Raw genomic sequence first — 19,647 nt, forward strand, 5'->3', positions numbered from 1 at the left:
CTATATCACAAACTTGAAGATTCTCTGCTGTTGGGAGTGAAAGTTCCACAGTACTTATCTTCACCTTTGTTCCCTTTTTACCCTGCCTGCATTCTCCCTGGGATTGTCATGACCCAGAAGTAAATTGTTAGCTGAAGCTTTTCATTTTCCTGAAAGTCAGTATGGTTTTTTTAAAGGATTTATTTATCTGAGAGAGAGAGAGAGGGAGAGAACGTATGAGGGGTAGAGGGAGAGAGGGAGAAGGAAACAGACTCCCCACTGAGCATGGAGCCTAACTCAGGACTAGATCCCACAACCCTGAAAGACCAGACCATGACCTGAGCCAAGAGTTGGATGCTTAATCAACTGAATCACCCAAGTGACCCATGAAAGTCAGTACATTTTTTTGTTTTTGTTTTTAAAGATTTTATTTATTTATTCATGATATATATATTATATATGAGAGAGAGAGAGAGAGGACAGAGATACAGGTAGAGGGAGAAGCAGGCTCCACACCGGGAGCCCAATGCGGGACTCAATCCTGGGACTCCAGGACCATGCCCTGAGCCAAATGCAGGTGCCAAACTGCTGAGCCACCCAGGGATCCTCAACTTTTTTTTTTTTAAGAGTTTATTTATTTATTCATGAGAGACACAGAGAGAGAGGGGCAGAGACATAAGCAGAGGAAGAAGCAAACTTCCTGTGGGGAGCCTGATGTAGGACTTGATCCAGGATCATGCCCTGAGCTCAAGGCAGATGCTCAACCACTGAGCCACCCAGGTGCCTCAAAAGTCACTTATGTTTCTAAGTTAAATATTACACCTTGTATTCACTGGTAATAACTAATGTGTGTGCCTTGGTTGGAAGTAATGATTTCTGTTCAGAAAAAGGGTGTGGATTTGGTGGATTGGGGGCTGAGGAAGAAAGCGCCTATGAATGAAACAACATAGCAATAGTGAAAGGTTCTGATCCTTTGGGAGGAAGGAGAAAAATAACAAAACCCTGGTGTACTATATTTTATCCTTTATGTCGGCTGAGAAATTAGGGTCAGGACCTAGAAACTTTGCTCTATCTCCTGGTGTTTGTTTCAGTTCAGGTGGGGTGGGTTTTTCCTTTGATGGGTCATTTCCTTCTCTCCTTTCACATTCCAAGCTGCATTAAGATGACAAATTTCACTTATAGGCTCAGGCACAGACATGAAAACCTGAGCTATGGAGTTAACAGAGTGAGTGCAGAGGAGTAGATTTATTGTGAGGAGACAGGGATTGTTTGAAGAGTGCAAAGGATTTGGGGAGCCCAACTCTATCAGAGCACACACAGGATGGCCCCAACTGTACCTGTCCCTCCCCCACCGACTCTGCTCTCAAGCCCCATCTCTTGTCCAAGGCTAAAGACAAACGTTAAAGTAATTAAGACACTTCTTTAAATCACTCCCCTACCCCAGAATATGTTGCTCATGGGCAAAACTTTATTTGGACATAACCTTGTAGCGGCTTTTGCAGAAAGATGGAGGCAAAAAGAAGTAGAATAAAGGCCCTCTGTGCTTGTCTATCTCTGAACTCTGCAATAAATAGTTCACTTTTCCTACTCTGCCTTTAGTAAGGGGGGAAAAAAATCTTGGACAGCAAAGAGCAAGTCAGTCACATCAAACACGACTGCGTTAAATACTAAAATGTTCAAAGTCCGACTGAGATAGATAAAGGCTTTGATGGAAAGTGGATATTTCCCAGGGACATTACAAGCAATAATCCAGATGTTATGGTGTAATGCAACGAGTGTCCGTGGATAGATCAGGAGCTCCAGCCAAGCTGAGCCTGATGGAGGCTTTAGCCTTGCCCTCCCATGCTGTTCCGCCATATGGAACCTATCTCTCGGCCCCCTTAATAACCAGCTTTGGATTCCATTTTCACAGAGCTCCTAGAGCTAAGTGGGGCTGTTTTATGGACAAGTTAGATAGAAGCCTTTCCAAGATAAACATCCAATTTGAAATTAGGACATACCAAGCCACAAAATTATTTTAGGGCATATTTCATGGAAGTGCTGCCATTTTTCTTAGGCAATTGCCAGACTGTACGATGCCCTTTGATCCCATGTGGACATTACTCCCTTCTTTATAAAAAGGATTTTGAAATAGTTGCAGTGTTTAGGGAGGAATATATCTGTCGGAACTTTGAAGCATGGCCATGGGACAGGTCATGCTTTAGCTGGTTGGTTGGCAAGTCAAACTTTAAGAAGAAAGAAATTAAAAGAAAAAAAAGAATTGTAACAGGATATATGAATCAAAATCTCATTTTCCTTTTAAAGATAGAAGTTTTCAGCTGGTGTACTTAATAAGATGTATTCAGTGTATCCAGATCTATATGCTCACACAGATTTATAAACACATGTGCATACATGTTTATATATGTGTCTATATATAGACTGTGTTATTAACATGAAATTGCTTAACTTTACTGATTTCCTTAAGTTTCATTATTGAATATATTCTATCCACAACCAAACTGGAAGCAGAAGTTAAGGAAGAATTGTCCACATTGTCCCGAGGAAAGGGATTTTTTTTAACCCCATGCACCCTCCCTGCTCTGTCTCGGCACCTCCAAAACTCCTGTGCACATGTGCCTGCATTCTAAGAGAAAGGCAGCACAGGTGTGAAGTTTGAAAATGTAGATTTCCTTAAATGTGTGTTGTTTAAGGAAGTCATAAAATGACCAACTAAATACTTGGTGTGGCATTGCTGCATCATTTATTAAAAGTGGTGGAGTGACACGTGTTGGATGAGGTAAGCTGGTATATAATTAATATGATACTGACATACCATTTATTGTGATAGATTGTAACTAACTGGTGTCCGAGCGAATTGGTGTCGAAATGATCTCGAAGATATATTGAGTAGATGACAGGAATGAATATATAGTGTTAGAAATTCATTGCTTTACTATGGTGCTTGATGCCATTTACATTCTCCAGTCCATTTATTTCTCCTTCAAATAAAGCAGCCTAGGATCATACCATTTCATGTATTGAACAGCGAACATAAATGAACTCCGCCAACAAAATGCAGCATGTGGATCATGTGGGGATCTTCATTCAAACAAACTAACCATAAAAAAGACATGGTTGAGACCTTAAGGGAAATGTGAATATGGGCTGGATATTTAACAATATTAAGGGAATTATGGTTACTTTTGTGGAGTGTGATCATGGCATGGTGCTTATGTAAAAACAAATATGCTTTCAAATATTTCAGGTGGAGAAAGATAGTGAAGGGATACATGAAATCAGAGTGGCAAAATGTTGAATCAGATGAATAAATATGTGGAGATGTATATACCATTCTCTCTGCCTTTGTGTTTGAAAATTTACATAATAGAAATTAAAAATAAATGTGCTTGTCTTTATAATTTAATAATAGGGAATAAAAAATAATAATAGGGGATGTTTGCTTTTTTCTATATTCTATTTAAGATGTGTGTGAGTGTGCATGAGTATAATAATTTAGAAAAGGAAGAAAATAAGTTAACAGTTACTGAATCTCTACTGGATCCCAGGCACAGTGCTAAATGCTTTATACATCTTCCTCTTCCCTGCAGATCTGCAAAGCTTATTTGGCTGGCTAGCTGATTGCAGGCTGTATGTGGAGTTGTGACTCTCACAGTGCTGTTGGGCTTTTTAGTAGTAGCCCAAGGAATACAGGGAAGTGTGGACAGATTTGAGTGTGAAGGATAAATTCAAAACTATTACTTCTAAATACCCAGAGGTATTTTGCTTCCCTGCAAAGCAATGCCTTATGCTTCTCTCTCGGTTTCCCAGAATGCCTTTCTTCCCTTCCTACTATTAAAATAACTGAAGGCCCAGATGAGGAATTCCTACCAAGGAGCACATCTGGGTGGGAGTATAGTAGGCCAGTGCCAAATCCAAGTGTTTCTCCCAATCATCCTTCACTATATTGTTACAAGTCCAGTGCTTGTGGAGGAAATCATATAACTGTGCTTGCAGGTTTGCAAAATCAATGAAGACTAATAACACTTTCACCAGTCAGGGAGTGCTATTCATAATCCCATATTGAAAGCTGGAATTCCTGTGATCACCAAAGTCACACTCAAGAATTATCAGCAAGTTTATATGTCATCTTCATTCTTTGTTTTAGTCCTCTTTGATACGTAACCTGCGGCTCTCAGAGTCCTTGAAAAAGAACCAACTCTGGAACGGGATTATAAGTATAACGTTGTTGGAAGGGAAGAATGTCTCAGGAGGAAGCATGACAGAGATGTTTGTCCAGTTAAAACTGGGAGATCAGAGGTATAAAAGTAAGGTAAGTTCTGTCAATTCCTTAAGAAGAAAAAGATCTTTCACAATAAAGAAACTGAAAAAAAAATGTTTTCCACTCTAAATTTCATAAAAAGAGGAGAAATTTATTTTTTGCCCTCGTAACTTTATTAGGAGCATTCCAGACAACAAAATAGTTGTATAGCTGCAGTCAATTAATATACCTTTTGGGTTGCTTAGCATAATTTATTTTAATATAGTAACTGGAGCTAGAGAAGGCTTATTAAATAATAGATTTTGGATGCATGATTTATTTTCGTTTTGAAAATAAGCAAACATTGTTTCATAGATTACAGGAAAGGGATAACTAAATATTTTCAAAGTCCTACAAAAATAAAATCATGTAATATATTATATTTGGGTGAAAACATTCGAGATAACGAAAAATATTTTCAAAATCATATACTCTCTGCTTTCTCTTACTTGTTAGTATTAACACAAAAAATAGATATTTAATGCTGTTTTTGCTGTGATTTTTTTTTAAACTGAAGTGTTAGAGATTTGTTTTGAATAAAAGTAATGGCATTTTTTAGCTGCCTTTAAAACTCAATCATCTTACTCTCCTGAAACAAATTCCACTTAATTTTTAATCTTAGTAATTTGGTGTGGTTTTTATTTCAAAAACCATAGTCTCCAAACCATGGTAATGAATTTGTTTTACATAACAGTCAGACAGGAATATTTTCTCGGTTTTATGGATTGGGGGAACTAGGGTACTTGAAAGTTAAGTCACTTGCCAAAAGCCACATAGAAAAAAAAAAAAAAACCAAACCAAACATTGGTGGAAGATTTTGAAAATAGACCCAAGGATATTTGCAATTTGGGCTTGTAGTGTAGAGGACATAACACATGCAGACAGACGCAGTTGGAAAATAATTTAGAGAGCAAGAGGTGGTCTCTGCTGCACGCTCTTCAGTGCAGAATCAAACATTAAACATCACTTACTCCACCACACGAGTAAAGAATTGAAGCTCACACCGGAGAATCATTCTGGAGAAATGTGAAAAATTCTGGGCGAGTTACAGCAGAATTAGGCAGGTGATTCTTCTAATCAGGTAGTTTCAGGCTTTACCTCACAGCGAATGTACCCAGAGTGAGCACATCTGCCAGGGTCAGGCTAAGGATTTATAGAAAAATTATTCATCGCTAAGTACACTTAGCCCTTTGGACTAAGGTGAAGTGCAGAATTAGTCTAGTATTTGCTACAGTCCCCCTTGGGGAATATCGCATTTAATTTGTGGTCGAATATTTTTCACCCCATGGTTTCTAAATTCTGTGATCTGATATATTAAGCTCAGTGTGAGAAAGAGCTTAAATGATACTACATGATGCTGGCTACAGCCGATGTCTGAGTTGTCCCCATTTTCCCTTGCAGGAATAGTGTGACCCTCAGATTTAATAGTTGATGCAGTCTTTTTAGAGCCTGATTGTCAGTGCCTGGCATTCTTGCTCATTTTTATTTACAAATTCAATCTCTAGGTAAATGAAACAAAAGCGAAAAAAAGCATTTTTAATGGATCAAACACATAAGCGGTTCGCAGTCACTGGGAGAACATAGAAACACTTGGCAGAGTTTTCAAACGGGGCTGGTTACGTTTTCAGTGTGGCAGCAGTGGGGCTTTAGCTTTCTTTCGCTCAAGTGACTGGATTCAGTAAACTCAGGTTTTAAAACAGGCAGCAATGCACAAGTTATGGGTTTCTCGTGCAAGGCATCGGACAGATGTTAATGAACACCTCTGACTGCTAATTTATATACTTCTTAAGCCAGCACTGAATGGATGTGCTAATAAAAATGTTACTTACTTGCATTCGATTAGCCAATTAGTAGTATCTTTTGTAAGAGAGCCACTGTAAATGTCTACTGAGATATGTTTTATCTGTCTATAATATATATATAATTTATGGTTCCTTGTGGGGTAATTCTTGTGGGGTTACTCTCTAACTTGCTGAATAAATTACTGAATCTGTGGGTGAGCTAAATGGGTTAGGGCGGTTTTGCCAATTCCTTGAAACCTCCAAGCCCCTTTCGTTCCAAAACGGAAAGTTTAACTTTCTAAGGGAGAGGCATCCCATCACCATCTCCCGCAGTTTAGAAATGAAATGAATGTATGTAGCTGCTGTAGCAATGAATGGCATTTTAAGAAAATAAATATTATAACTGCATGTTTTCTAGACACTGTGTAAGAGTGCAAATCCGCAGTGGCGGGAACAGTTTGACTTTCACTACTTCTCTGACAGGATGGGCATTTTGGACATTGAAGTGTGGGGAAAGGACAGCAGAAAGCACGAGGAGCGTCTGGGCACGTGAGTCTGCTCTGCTTTCTAACTAGTGGGAAATGTGTGTGGAGCTTATTTCTGCATGTGGCTGGGCAGAGAGGATGTCTTGATCTGTTTGAGCATAGAGTGAAACCTCACACCCGCACCCCGGGAGCCATAAGTTAGCTGAACCTTAATCTAGGGAAGAATTTTTCTTTTAACATGTAAATGTCATTTTCCATTGATTAAAACAGAAGAAAATAGTATGTGTTGGGTATCCTCCTTAAAAAGATGCTGTGTATATATATGTTGGCAAAGTGAATTTAAATTAAAAAAAATGGGGGAAAAAAAGATACTGAGCCCTCTCAAGCTATTTAGGAAATAGCACTGGTTCACTTATATGCGATTTTTTTTTTCTGAGAAGTACAGTACTTTAAATGAATTTTCTCTTTGTTATTATTTTTTTTTAAGTAACGCTTTCTTTTCCCTAGCTAATTTTATTGTGAGAATACAGATGACCTACAAAATATGTGTTAACTGTTGATATTATTAGCAAGGCCACTGGTCAACAGGGGGCTATCCAGTAGTAGAGTTTTGGGGGAGTGATAAGTTAGATGCAGATTTTGGACTGTGCCAGGACTTCAGAACAACTGACCCCTGCATTGTTCAGTAATCAACTGTATAGATTTCCAGTGTTCCCTATAATCTTGGTTTTGCTACTTAGCAAAATACCATATAATGTAGTAAGAATATGAAGCTAGGTGTCTCAGGATGATGGGAAAATTTTCAATGTCCTTAATTGAGGGACTCACCCATAAATATCAAGCAATACCATGAATATTATAGCTTCCTTATTGTGCAGTACTATTAAATGAAATTGTGCCTGCGCTGTGGCTGGCCCATGGGAAGTACCATGGAGACAGTAGTGGAAAGCTCATCTCTGATCTTTCAAATAGCCCTGCAAGTTAGCAGCATTATTCCTATTTTGTGGAGTAGGGAAAAGAGTGCAAGAGGCTTACAAATGACTTGGCCATGAACATCAGAGCAGCAAGTGCCAGGGCTAGGATTCTGTGCTTTCCAAGACCCAGTATCTTTCCATCAAATCACTACTTTTGTTCATCCCATATACATATAATTTGTACACAAATCTTAAATCTAGGATATATGCATTTAAAGGGCTCTCAACAGCTTTTTCATACCAAGGTCTCTGGAACCCTGAGTTCAGGGGGATGCCTGAGGCTCAACCCTTGGAGAATTGGAGATCTGCTAAAACTTCTGTCCTGAGGCCAGAGCATCTCAAATTTTACCTCTATTCTCTATTGGGATTCTAACTGAAGGAAACTCTTATTGCCAAAAGCTAAAAATTGAAAATGACTCATTTAATAGAACCCCTTCGTTTCACTGACAAGGAAATGCAGAGGCCCAGAGAAGTTAATATTTTTCCATTTGTGGGGTACTTACAGGCAGAAATGGGGTGAGACCCAGCTAACCCAGTATTTGTGCACTGTTTTTTTTTCTGGGTAAAATACTGAGCACAGTGTCTGGCACACAGAGTGCTAGCTCTTCTTGCTCTCATCACTCCATCTCTCATCAGCAGCTCTCCTGAGATGGATGAGTGGGGAGTGGTACCCATGGAACATTCCTGCTGTGTTTCTCAATGGAGACACCGTGTTCCGTCAGACTGTCTAGCATGTTGCAGGATGTTTAGTAAATCTCATCCACCTGATACCCGTTGCTTTTCCCAGTTAGTGTGTGAAAAATATACACACAACACATCCACATTCCATCATACATATCCAGACACCCTCCAGGGGAACAGCATGTCACCAGTTGAGACCTCAGCTCATTAGTATATGACATAACCCTGGATGCATTGCTTTGTGCAGCCCGCTTAACCCCAGCACTGTATTCATCCCACAGGTGGCAGACATTGCTTCATTGGCAACCACATGGGCCAGGTTGGTGCTGTGGGGTAGCCAACTGGACCATGTCACACCCTCCGGCTCCTGCAGGAGGTCTTCCCCTGGTCATCCTGCAGATAATGCCTATCTGATGACTGTAGCCTGGTCTCATCTCTCCTTCTTGTGCCTACACAGGGTAAATGAGATAATTTAGACATTTCCCTATACCTCTGACACTTGTCACCACTGTGACATACCAGTGCCCTACCACACCCATGGCAGCAGGATTAGAAACTTTGTGCTAGGCCATAGAGCAAAGAATAAGTTGCGGAAATGCACAAATGTGCAGAGAACTCTGTGTCCCAAAGCATTATCTGAGTGATGGGGATTTGGGCTTCCAGTGATGAATGGCCAATGTATTATTTTAGTAGGTGCAAAGAATAATGCCCTTCTCATTTCACACATCACTGTGCTGTCACGTTTCCTTGACATAATAGGAAATGCTTTTCCAGATGAGTGTTAAGTTTCTACACAGCCACAAAAAATAAGATGTCCCTTTTCTTCCACGTTTTGTCATTGGAGTATTCATTTATTTTAGCTATTTCCTGTTTGTAACTTACATATGTACCTGTCCTGGAGGTCATGATGTCCTTCCTCTTCATGGATATTAAAGGATCTTGTTGGTATCCTTTTCCTTTTTCCTCTCCTGATGTATAAAAATAACAAAAGCATCTCTTGGGAGCTGGCTATACAGTATTACCCTGCAGTCAACCTCCAGGTGGGGTGAAACCTACCCTAAAAATATATACTGCTTCTCAGAGTGAAAGAGGAGGTGCTGCTGGCATATTCATAGCACAGGCTTATTATGTACTCTTCCTTCTCACTTTAAATTTCTCACTTATTTTCTTCTCATTTCATCTTCTTTGTTGTAATTTTAAGGCTCAGTTATTTTATCTCCCCATGGTTGGGAAATACCTTTTTGCATGAGGCAACTCTTTGACAGTGTGAATGAGTCATAACTGTCTCTTAAGACCTGTTTCATATTTTGTTTTTGGTTAACACCTTGATGCCAGTAATTTAAAGTCCTACATGGCCTCTCTGAGGAAATTCTCATCAGTGAAGCTTCCGTTTGCAGGCAGTTTGACATGAGAAAAGGAACACCAGCTTCGAGTTGCAAATTCAGGGCTTGCTGAACCAGAGAGTTTGCTAGCTATGGGACCTTGGGCAATGAATATGCTTGTGAAATTGGGCTTTCTATCCATGCAAGTGGGGTCCTGACCAACTTATAGGGTCATCATGACGGTCAGCAACAGCAACAGTGTTTATCTGATACCTAGGTCTTTTCTGAACACTCAAATGTTAGATATTATTGTTACTATTAATTTTGAGATTTTTCTGTGTGGCAACAATAGATCCCCATACATTTGCAACTAAAATTATACAATTCAAGAGAAAGAAATTTGGCTAGTAAGATTCAGTATACATATATGTTTTCAAAACAAACTTTTTGTAAAGATTATATTTTTATTTTATTATAGAGAGAAAGTGAGTGCAAGTAGGGGAAGGGGCATAAAGAGAGAAAGAATCTCAAGCAGACTCTGTGCTGAGTGTGGAGTCCAGTGCAGGGCTCAATCCCATGACCCTGAGATAATGACCTGAGCTGAAATCAAGAGTCAGACACTGATCTGATTGAGCTGCCTAGGAGCCCTAGACTTTTTGAAATTTTTTAGCAGAAGTTTTCAATCTTCTAGGATGTGGTGCAAAAGATTTTTTGAAGGAAGATTTGTTGAAGGAAGATTTGTTGAAGGAAGGATTGAGCAGTGGCATTGGCACTGGTGGGTTGCTAGCTTGGTGACGGTTCAGACATGTGCCTGCCTCATGGTCCTCCAGGTTCTCCTGAGTCACCTGGAGCTTTCTGAAATCCACTTGTGTCCTGGTTCCCCTTCAATCTTCCACTGAGTCACTCCCAAGAGGGTCAAGGCAGGTGACATAAAGGTGCTTAAACAGATCCAACATTTGGTGGGCCACAGTGCCTACCAACTCCAGTGTTTATTTGTGAGCAAAAACAAATCAAAATGAAACAGAAAAATTACTAAAAAGCAAACACACACACACACACACACACACACAAACAAAAACAAGAAAACCAGTCTCTGGTTTTAAAGTCCATCAATGGTCCAGAGATAGTGAACATTTTGAGGAAGAAATAAAGTTAAGTGGAACCTGCTGCAACTTTTAAACAAAATGACAAGAGTGTAAATATAGATTGTCTCATTGTAAACCTGGGCCATTTCAAAACAATTGTATTGCTTTCTTTACAGCATATTTTCCATTTCAAATTGATTATAGAGATTAACCTGCTATAGAATTTATTTAAAAAAATATTTTATTTATTTATTCATGAGAGACAAAGAGAGGCAGAGACATAGGCAAAGGGAGCCTGATGTGGGACTTGATCCCAGGAACACGGTGTGAGCCAAAGGCAGATGGTCAACCCCTGAGCCATTCAGGTGTCCCTAGTATAGAATTTCTAGGCTTTAGTTTCAAAGTTAAAAATGAGAATGTTCGAGTCCATTTTAACCTGACTGCCTCAGAGTCAACCCTCAGCCCCACACAGTGCCTTGGAAAGTGACTCTGACATTTTCCCAGTTTAATAGTGACTCCGAAGTGGTGGAGAGGTGGGGCTGGAGTATTTCTCTGGACAAATTGCACCACATGTCGTCGATCTGCTTTTACAGCCAGGCTTGACACATTCACCATTTTCTTCGTGTTCACCCCATTCCTTAGCCTCTGAGATTTACAGCTTTTAAAACTCTTTTCTGCCCCTTGCATTTAAGCTAAAAGCTGACCAGTCTGTAATATAAAACAGGGAATTATGGTAATGAATAAGAGGTTAAAAGCTATCATGGCAAGTGAAGTTTGAGCAGGTTTGGGTGACTGATATGGCAAAATTATGTGTTGAATTAAAACATGAAAATGCTGCCCAATTAATGGAGAAAGACAAGAAGGGAAGCCAGAAACAATGCTCAATCGGCATATTAATTGCCTGGAGGCTGGAGAGGATAGTCTTACTATTTGCCTGTGGCAGAGGAAGAAAACTAGTAATTAAGTCCCTGTCTTCTTCAGGTGAAGAGAACCATAGACTTTTTAATTTGGGAGGCACCTAGTAAATATATTTATTCTCATCCTTTCTTCTGTAGGGGAGGAATTCGTGCACAGTATGTAGTTGGTTAACAGAAAAAAACACTGCCTCTGTTATTTGGATTTTTTGACTTTGAACTTCCTTATGCCACTGGCCTTCATTTGTTTGTTCCTTCACTCTATTTAGCAAATACAGATCACGTCATGTGCTAGATAGCCTGCAAAGATAACTGGGGATTCAGTGGGAAGTGACAATGATGGATGCTGTCCTCAGACACTAAAAAGTTTGGGGCTGCTACAAGTAGGCAGGCAGGAGATTGGGGGTGGCAGAAGGCAGCCTCCTGGAAGAGAAGAGGTCTAATCTGGAGTCTGTAATGATGGGTGGGTTAGCCTGACAAGGAGATTGGAGGAAGAACTTTCAGGAAGATGGAACATGGACAAAGGTCAAGAGAGGAGAGAGAAGGCTTGAAAGGAATGAGAAGGATGGGTGGTGTCACGAGATGAGACCAGAGAGGGGAGCAGAAATGAGGCCACAAAGCCACCCAATTCCATCCTCCTGCAAGGGAACAATGGTGGCTCCTCTCTAGACACAAATGCATGGGGGACTCTGCTATTTTGTTTCCATAATATGAAGGTGGTAACAGTGGTGGGGCTCTTATTCCAAGATTTTGGAGTGAGAATTTCCTGGTGACCTAAGGGCCAGCATGGAATACCTTCTGAATGTCCAGACACCATCACTTGCCTTGTGTGATAATGCCCCAGGAACAAACCTAATTTGCTAAGGCTCATTAATTACATAGATGTTCTGAGTGTGTGCCTTCCACATAGTTCCCAACAGAAGGAAGAACAGTTTTATAGTATCATGGGTTGTCAGTTTTTATTCAGTGCATCGTTGGCTATGTTGCCAGATTTTCTTGGGCTACAGTGAGTTAAAAGTGAGGCTTTAGGGATGCCTGGCTGGCTCAGTCGGAAGAGCATGTGACTCCTGATCGTGGGGTCATGAGTTCAAGCCCCAATGTGGGGTGTAGGGCTTTCTTAAATAAATAAAAAATAATTTTTAAACGTTATGCTTTCAAAATTATTTTTAGGTCAATTTCCCTGATGCTTTTGTCAGTGTGTTTGTATTATCAGCATCCAACCTTGTAAATTTTTAAGATCCTGACATTGATGTAATTCACCAGGGCCAAATTATTAACATTCCTCTAGATCAGGGGTCAGCAAACTGGAGTCCATGGGCCGAATCCAGATGGCTGCCTGTTTTTGAATAAAGTTTTATTGGATAGCAGCCTTGTTCATTTGTTTACATTGTCTAGTATTGCTTTCATATTACAAGCGGGCTTGAGTAGTTTCAACAAAGACCATATGCCCCATCAACTATAAATATTTATGTTATGGCCTTTCATGGAAAAAGTAGTTTAAGTGCTTATTATTTATTTATTAATTGATGTGATAATTGAAAAATTCATTATGAGAGCCATTTAGATCATATACCTGGAAACTGAGTTTATTTTTCAATGAAAATTTACATATACACCAGTAAGCTAAGCTTTCATAAATGCTTCTAAAAGTTGCCATTTGTGTAGAGTTTAGGAAGAAATTTAGAAGATTCAAAATGGAAGAGAAATAAATATGTAACATCACTTATAAAATTCTAGAATTGGACAGTGAGTCCACAGTTTTTATTGGAGTGAGAAAGAAGGGAGGAGTAGATGATGGTTTAATTTGCCCACGAAGCTGGGCTGAATCTCTTCTCCTAGTTCTCAGTCCATAATAGGTAACTAAACAGATAAAGCCTTGAGAAAGAGCAACAGATTCTGTGGTGCTTCAGTAGCACCAAAAGAGAATTAAGAGACCAACTAAATCGTTTAGTATTTTCTCAGGGAAGAATCTGATACTCTTTAGAAAACAAACGAAGACACAACCTAAATTATCCTTTCAAAACTTTTGTCTTAAAAATGTCTTTGATGAATGTCTTTCATATTATCTATTATATTTTAATGGACTTTAGAATACTTATCTTTATTTGAATCTAAAAAAAAAGATGGTTTGTTCACACAATACTTACCTTTTTGCAGGAGGTTCGGTGAGTATTATGGTGATGATACCAGAAATTTTGAAAGACAAATCCTTTATATTTTTTATTTATTTTTTGGCAGTTTTTATTTTAATTCCAGTTCGTTAATACACAGTGTTAGTGATAGGTGTACAGTATAGTAATTCAAAATTTCCATACATCACCCAGTGCTCATCACAAGTGCCCTTCCTAATCCCCATCACCTATTTCCCGCATCTCCCCACTCACCTCCCTTCTGATAACCATCAACTTGTTCTCTACAGTTAAGAGTATGTTTCTTGAATTGTCTCTCTCTTTTTCTTCCCTTTGCTTGTTTGCTTTGTTTCTTAAATTCCACATATGAATGAAATCATATGGTATTTGTCTTTCTCTGGCTGACTTCTTTCACTTAGCATTGTAATGTGTAGCTCCATCAATGTCGTGGCAAATGGCAAGATTTCATCCTTTATGGCTGAGTAATATTCCATTGCAAATAGATAACCACATCATCTTTTTCCATTCATCAGTCAATGGACATTTGGGCTGCTTCCATATCTTGGCTATCGAAAATAATGCTGCTATAAACATAGAGGTGCATGTATCCCTTTGAATTGGTGTCCTTTCAATTCTCTAGATAAATACCTAGAAGTGCAGTTGCTGGATCATAAGGCAGTTCTATTTTTAATGTTTTGAGGAACCTCCACACTGTTTTTCACAGTAGCTGCACCAGTTTGCATGAGACAAATCCTCTTTAAAACTTCTTTCTTCTGCTTTTGCTGATAATGCAGTACCTCTTCCTAGCTTGGAGTTAATATAATTCGTCCAGCCTCTGGATAACCTCCAGAGCTTCTGGTTCTCCTTCAGACAGGAGGATGAGCTGGAACTCTGCAGACTGAGATTGGAATAGAGTAAATTGGGAGCGTAGAGGAGAGGTTTTTGTGTGGAATTCATTCCTTCTTCCAGAATGTGGAAGTAAATGCAGAAGCCAGGTGGGTAGAAGAGAGGCAGAAGGTAACTCAGTTGTAGAAAGTTTATAGAAAGTCATCTTTAGAGGGGGCGCCAACCTGGCTTTGTTGGTAAAGCATGTGACCATTGATCTCAGGGTTGTAAGTTCAAGCCCCACGTTTGGTGTGGAGCCTACTAAAAAAAAAAAACAAAAAACAAACAAACAAACAAAACATCATTAGAAGGGAGCTAGTTGTTCACCCTGTAGGGAGGGTAGCTGTAAAATAATCCCTAATTCTTAAGGTAGCAATTCGCCTAGTAGGGCAGGGACCCTCAGAGGCTGGTTCATAACCCATGTGCCAAAGGATCAACATTTATGATTGACATGATGGCGATATATCAGTTTAATTTGTTGTTTCAAGTCACTGTGGAAGTGAAAGTATTTGGCTAAATCCACTCATTAGTTAGCTGAGCATGTAGAATCCATTAAGTTTCTGCAGAGATCCCCAATCTGTTGTCTTTGGGGCTCTTTTATCTAAAATAGGCAGGGCTGTTTTCATGCAGGTGTTCTTTCTTCAACATCCAAATAATCTTTAGAAATGGAATAGGTGCAAAAGTTTTACAGGGGAGAGAAATGGCTAAAAAGTTTGTGGAAATGTATAATTTCTGAGAAGAAACCCAGCTTTTACTTTGCATTTTGCCTGGTACATGATTCTGATGAGTTGTGTCTTGAAACAGGCACTGAGAAAGTTTACACAGTTATTATAAAAATGCTAATATTGCTCACAGTCTTTTTAGATGACTTTTTAGAGTTAATGTAAGGTTCATTTTGAATTACCTGATAAAAACTTATTGTATGAATCATTTTTAACTCCCAAATATTATTTGTTTCTTGTCTTCAAGTAACTTCTGGTTGTTCAAAAAACAAAACCACTGCTACAACAGCAAGGTAAAACTCAAAGGATGAAAATAAATTGTCAATACTAATAAAAGAAGATGATTGTGCCATAAATAGGTTATTGCTAATTTGGACTAATGAAAGTGACCACCAGAAAAAAAATCCTTACAAATTTGAATCATTTATATTTCCATAAGAAAGAGCTTTGTTCAATGAAAGTACACATAACAGTGTAAAATAATGCTTAGCAATGTATTCCTATTCTATATTTGTTAAAAATTTGTGGGTACTAATTTTTGTAGAAATGGCTTAAAGGACTTGACATTTCTTTCTTTCCAACCAAAATTCCTCACTTCCATACTTGCTTATGAAATAAAAATATTCAGGAACTCCTATTTTCATGGTAGAAAACTTTAAAAGCTTCTTTATTGTCACACACACAAAATTTTTTTTTTGATTCAAAGCAGAGAGGATTATTTAAAAAGACAGCTTTTTTTGTGACATGTCTCTGGTAGAAATACTTGATGAATTTATTACATGCAAAAGCTCTAATTGCCACCTCTTCTTATAACTGAAATCACTTTTGGTAATTAGGAAATAAATACCCACAAGTATTTAATTTTATAGGCACATATAAAGTATTAAAATATGTATTTTTTAATTTGGTAGTAAAAACTGGTATAGACTTTTAATATTGGTATTTTTCTCTTTAATTGGGAAGGGATTGCAAGGTTTCAATTTTATTAAACTGGAACTCATATCTAATTGTCATTGCTTTATAAATGTTGGATAAGGTTACCTACTTTTAATTATCTGCAAGCATACAAAGTCCATTGAAGATTTAGGGTAATATCAGAAAGGAAGACAGAACATGAAGACTCCTAACTCTGGGAAACGAACTAGGGGTGGTGGAAGGGGAGGAGGGCGGGGGGTGGGGGTGAATGGGTGATGGGCACTGAGGGGGGCACTTGATGGGATGAGCACTGGGTGTTATTCTGTATGTTGGCAAATTGAACACCAATAAAAAAATAAATTTATTATTAAAAAAAAAAGATTTAGGGTAAGAATCCATCCTTGTCCCACATTGTGAGAGGCAGCGCTTCTTTATAAAGTCTTGAATATTCATCTCATTCAATAGCTATGGAGGGAAAATGGGAATTACACACACAGGCACATCCACACACATATTGCAGCTAGGAACCACCACTGCCTGCCCTCCCTCCCTTGACTTGACCCTACCTTTTCCATCCACCTATGTGTAAACAAAGCAGGTGTGGTCCAGGCAAACCCAGAGTTTTCAGTGTTAAAGCAAATAAATGGCTTAGCACCTCAGCCTCCTTTTTGGTGTTTGTTTCCATATATAAATGTGTTTGAGGTTTTCAACAACGCCAGAACATTGGCTGTTAAGAGACGGAAAACATGCAATTTATAGCAGATGGGTGAAGCCTTTTCCTGGCAGTGTTGCTGAAATGGGATCAATCAACAGCACTTCATGCTTCATTTGTCCAAAAGCAATCCACCTGGGGAAACCCTGTGGAACTGCGCCTATTAGGAAAACACCTTAACACGTTGCTTTAAATAAAAACCTACCAGTTGGCATTAATCTGGAAGAAAATAGTTTCTCCAATGAACCCTTTGCCACCTGAATTTCTCTTATCTTTTCTCCTCTTTTTGAATCATGATCCTTTATTCTCTTTGCTGGCAAAAGATGCAATACAGAGAATCCATAGAGATCCCTCATCCATAGAGCTTGAATTTTGAACTTTTTTCTCCCTAATTCTCGAGCTCATGGTCTTTTTACAGACCTCATGGGGCAAATATCTGACTCTTCTCTTTGCACTCAGGGTCCCCTCTGTGCTGCCTTCTCTTTGGTTTCTTTACCTCCTCCTCTCCTTAATCTTGGAGTGTGTTAGGCTGGCAGTGAAAATTAAGAGCCAGAGGGAGCCCCGCAACTTTCACTGTGCAAGTAACCCATGATGAGCCGGAGTGAGGTTTGGGGGATGAGGAAAAACAAATCAGGTGCTTTGGAGGTTCAGAAGTGGCCATGAGTTAATCCTTTTTCTTTGATTCCTCCAACTTTTCCAGGTGTAAAGTGGATATCGGGGCCCTGCCGCTCAGGCAAGCCAACTGCTTGGAGCTGCCTCTAGAGAGCTGCCTGGGGGCTCTCCTGATGTTGATCACACTTACTCCCTGTACTGGAGTCTCTGTCTCTGATCTCTGTGTGTGCCCCTTGGCAGACCCCAGCGAAAGAAAGCAGATTGCCCAGCGATATGTGAGTGCTTTTGCCTTGTTACACCACCCCCCACCACCTCCACTTTTGATTTGAAACAAGGTCTCTGAATTTAAAAGCTGCATGAAAAGAGATCTTTGTCCAGAGTTTAATGGCATGTCTCATAAAACAAGACATCAGATCTAGAGGTTAATGCACTAGCGAGAAGGTGAAAGTAGATTAGAGTTTGCGATTTTCAAAGCCCAGAACAGTATTTTGAATTTTTAGTTTTTAGAAAGTCATTGCAGAACATTGAAATCCATGAGGCAAACTTGTTTAGCATGTCTGTGTGTGTATATGAATTTTAACATAAGTTCACAAAAGCTTTTTTTTTTTTTATTATTTAATCAGCCATAATGCTTGCAGTGTTAAAGCTACCTTTCCAGAACCTCTCAAGATCAAGTGAGAGAGTGCTTATGTCTTGGAAAACAGCTCAAAGCCCTGGACAGGCACAGAAAGCCATTCTGTACCACTCTGGATAATAATAGCAGTTTCTGATTCTTGCCTAAGTAGTTGCAAGGAGCTTAAAAGTCCACTCAACATTTTTAAATCAAATGTCTTCGTGCTCTTGATTTATTTTTTGTACTCTGGCTTTCTAGGTGCCTTTATTTGCATTCTGCTTTCATCCTACCTTCTTTTAAATCAATATGTTTATTTTACGGCCACACATGAAAGGCATGTTTTAGAAAAGCGGTATGAAAATGAAGCAAAAATGAATCCCTATTTAATGGGAATATTATTCTCAGCATAAACTTTAGTGCCTCCATAATCCTTCACTTTGAGGTGTATTGATTAATTGAATAATTCTTTATCTTCAGGAGTTAAAAACTTAGCTACACATTGTCAACACAGACTATGCATGCCCAGTTGGTATGCTTTAAAAGAGTTTCTACAAAATCCACTTATTAATATTCTCTCTGATGACTGCAGTTAAGCAAATAAAAATTTGATGGTAAATATTAAGATTTCTCCCCAAACTTTCCCGTAGGTAAATTGCAAAATTTGCCAAATTTATGAGGGGTATCATATATTTATAAGGTGATTTTAGATAAGATCATAATGACTGCTTTGAATAATGCCTCAGGATGTGAGGAGTACTCCGGGAAAATAGATTTGAAAAGGCTAATCAGAATAGAAATATCAAGTGTTTTGTTTTGTTTTTTCAGTGAAAGAGCTGGCCAACATGTTAGAAGGAAAGAATGCCCTGTCATAAAACACAAGTTCCAGACCTCTTGTTTTTTAGCTTGTAAGAATAGATCATCTTGAAGGCATTTCCACATTTAAACTATAAAAGTATTTTATTTCAAATATTTCCTGATTAGCTTAAACTAGTTTTTTTTTCTTTTTTGTTAGGTTGAAAATACACAGCAAAAACAACTTTCAGAAGTGCCTAGAAATGGTGCATATGAAGTTAAACATGAACTATTATTCAGTTATTGTTATTTTATCCTGAAATGCCTAAAGAACAAGGATTTTACTGTCTTCCCATAAATCTCCAAAGCCTGCCTATCACAGGTTTTTAGTTATCCAATGATAGCGGAAATACTATATCCTAAAGTTTGAAAGCAGAATCTTTTCAGCAGATGTGTTCTGGAGGCATGCAGAGATCGTTTATCTGCTTGTCTCATGCACCATTTCTGAAGGATTCAATGTATATGCACAGGGAATTATTCTGCATTTTTAAGAATTATCAGTAGATACATTCAAGTGTTGGCTCATGCAAGCTAAAAAATAAAATAAATGTGAATACAGGGTGATACTAGATGCTCAGACTCTAATTTAATGAGCTGACTAAAACGTGGACCAGAAAATGCATCGTATTTCCATCCTCACTCTTTTTCCAGTGGTAGTAAGTATCTGTGAAAGGTCCAGATTGAGT

At 38.8% G+C, this 19,647-nt stretch overlaps 1 protein-coding gene across 6 annotated transcripts in view; it reads left to right on the top strand.

Moving 5' to 3' along the window:
• MCTP2 (multiple C2 and transmembrane domain containing 2) overlaps positions 1-19,647 on the top strand; it is a 241,253-nt gene that overhangs the window by 105,332 nt on the left and 116,274 nt on the right. For 5 of the 6 annotated variants that reach the window (XM_055326554.1, XM_055326553.1, XM_055326557.1 and 2 more), the window contains 3 exons: positions 4,127-4,291; positions 6,479-6,609; positions 17,585-17,771. In XM_055326554.1, coding sequence (XP_055182529.1) covers positions 4,127-4,291; positions 6,479-6,609; positions 17,585-17,771 — 483 coding nt within the window. Of the gene's footprint in view, positions 1-4,126; positions 4,292-6,478; positions 6,610-17,584; positions 17,772-19,647 lie in introns of those variants that run through there. The other variant, XM_055326558.1, reaches the window with a different exon arrangement.

The sequence above is a fragment of the Nyctereutes procyonoides genome, unplaced genomic scaffold, assembly GCF_905146905.1.
Source record: "Nyctereutes procyonoides isolate TBG_1078 unplaced genomic scaffold, NYPRO_anot_genome, whole genome shotgun sequence".
Classification (NCBI taxonomy): domain Eukaryota; kingdom Metazoa; phylum Chordata; class Mammalia; order Carnivora; family Canidae; genus Nyctereutes; species Nyctereutes procyonoides.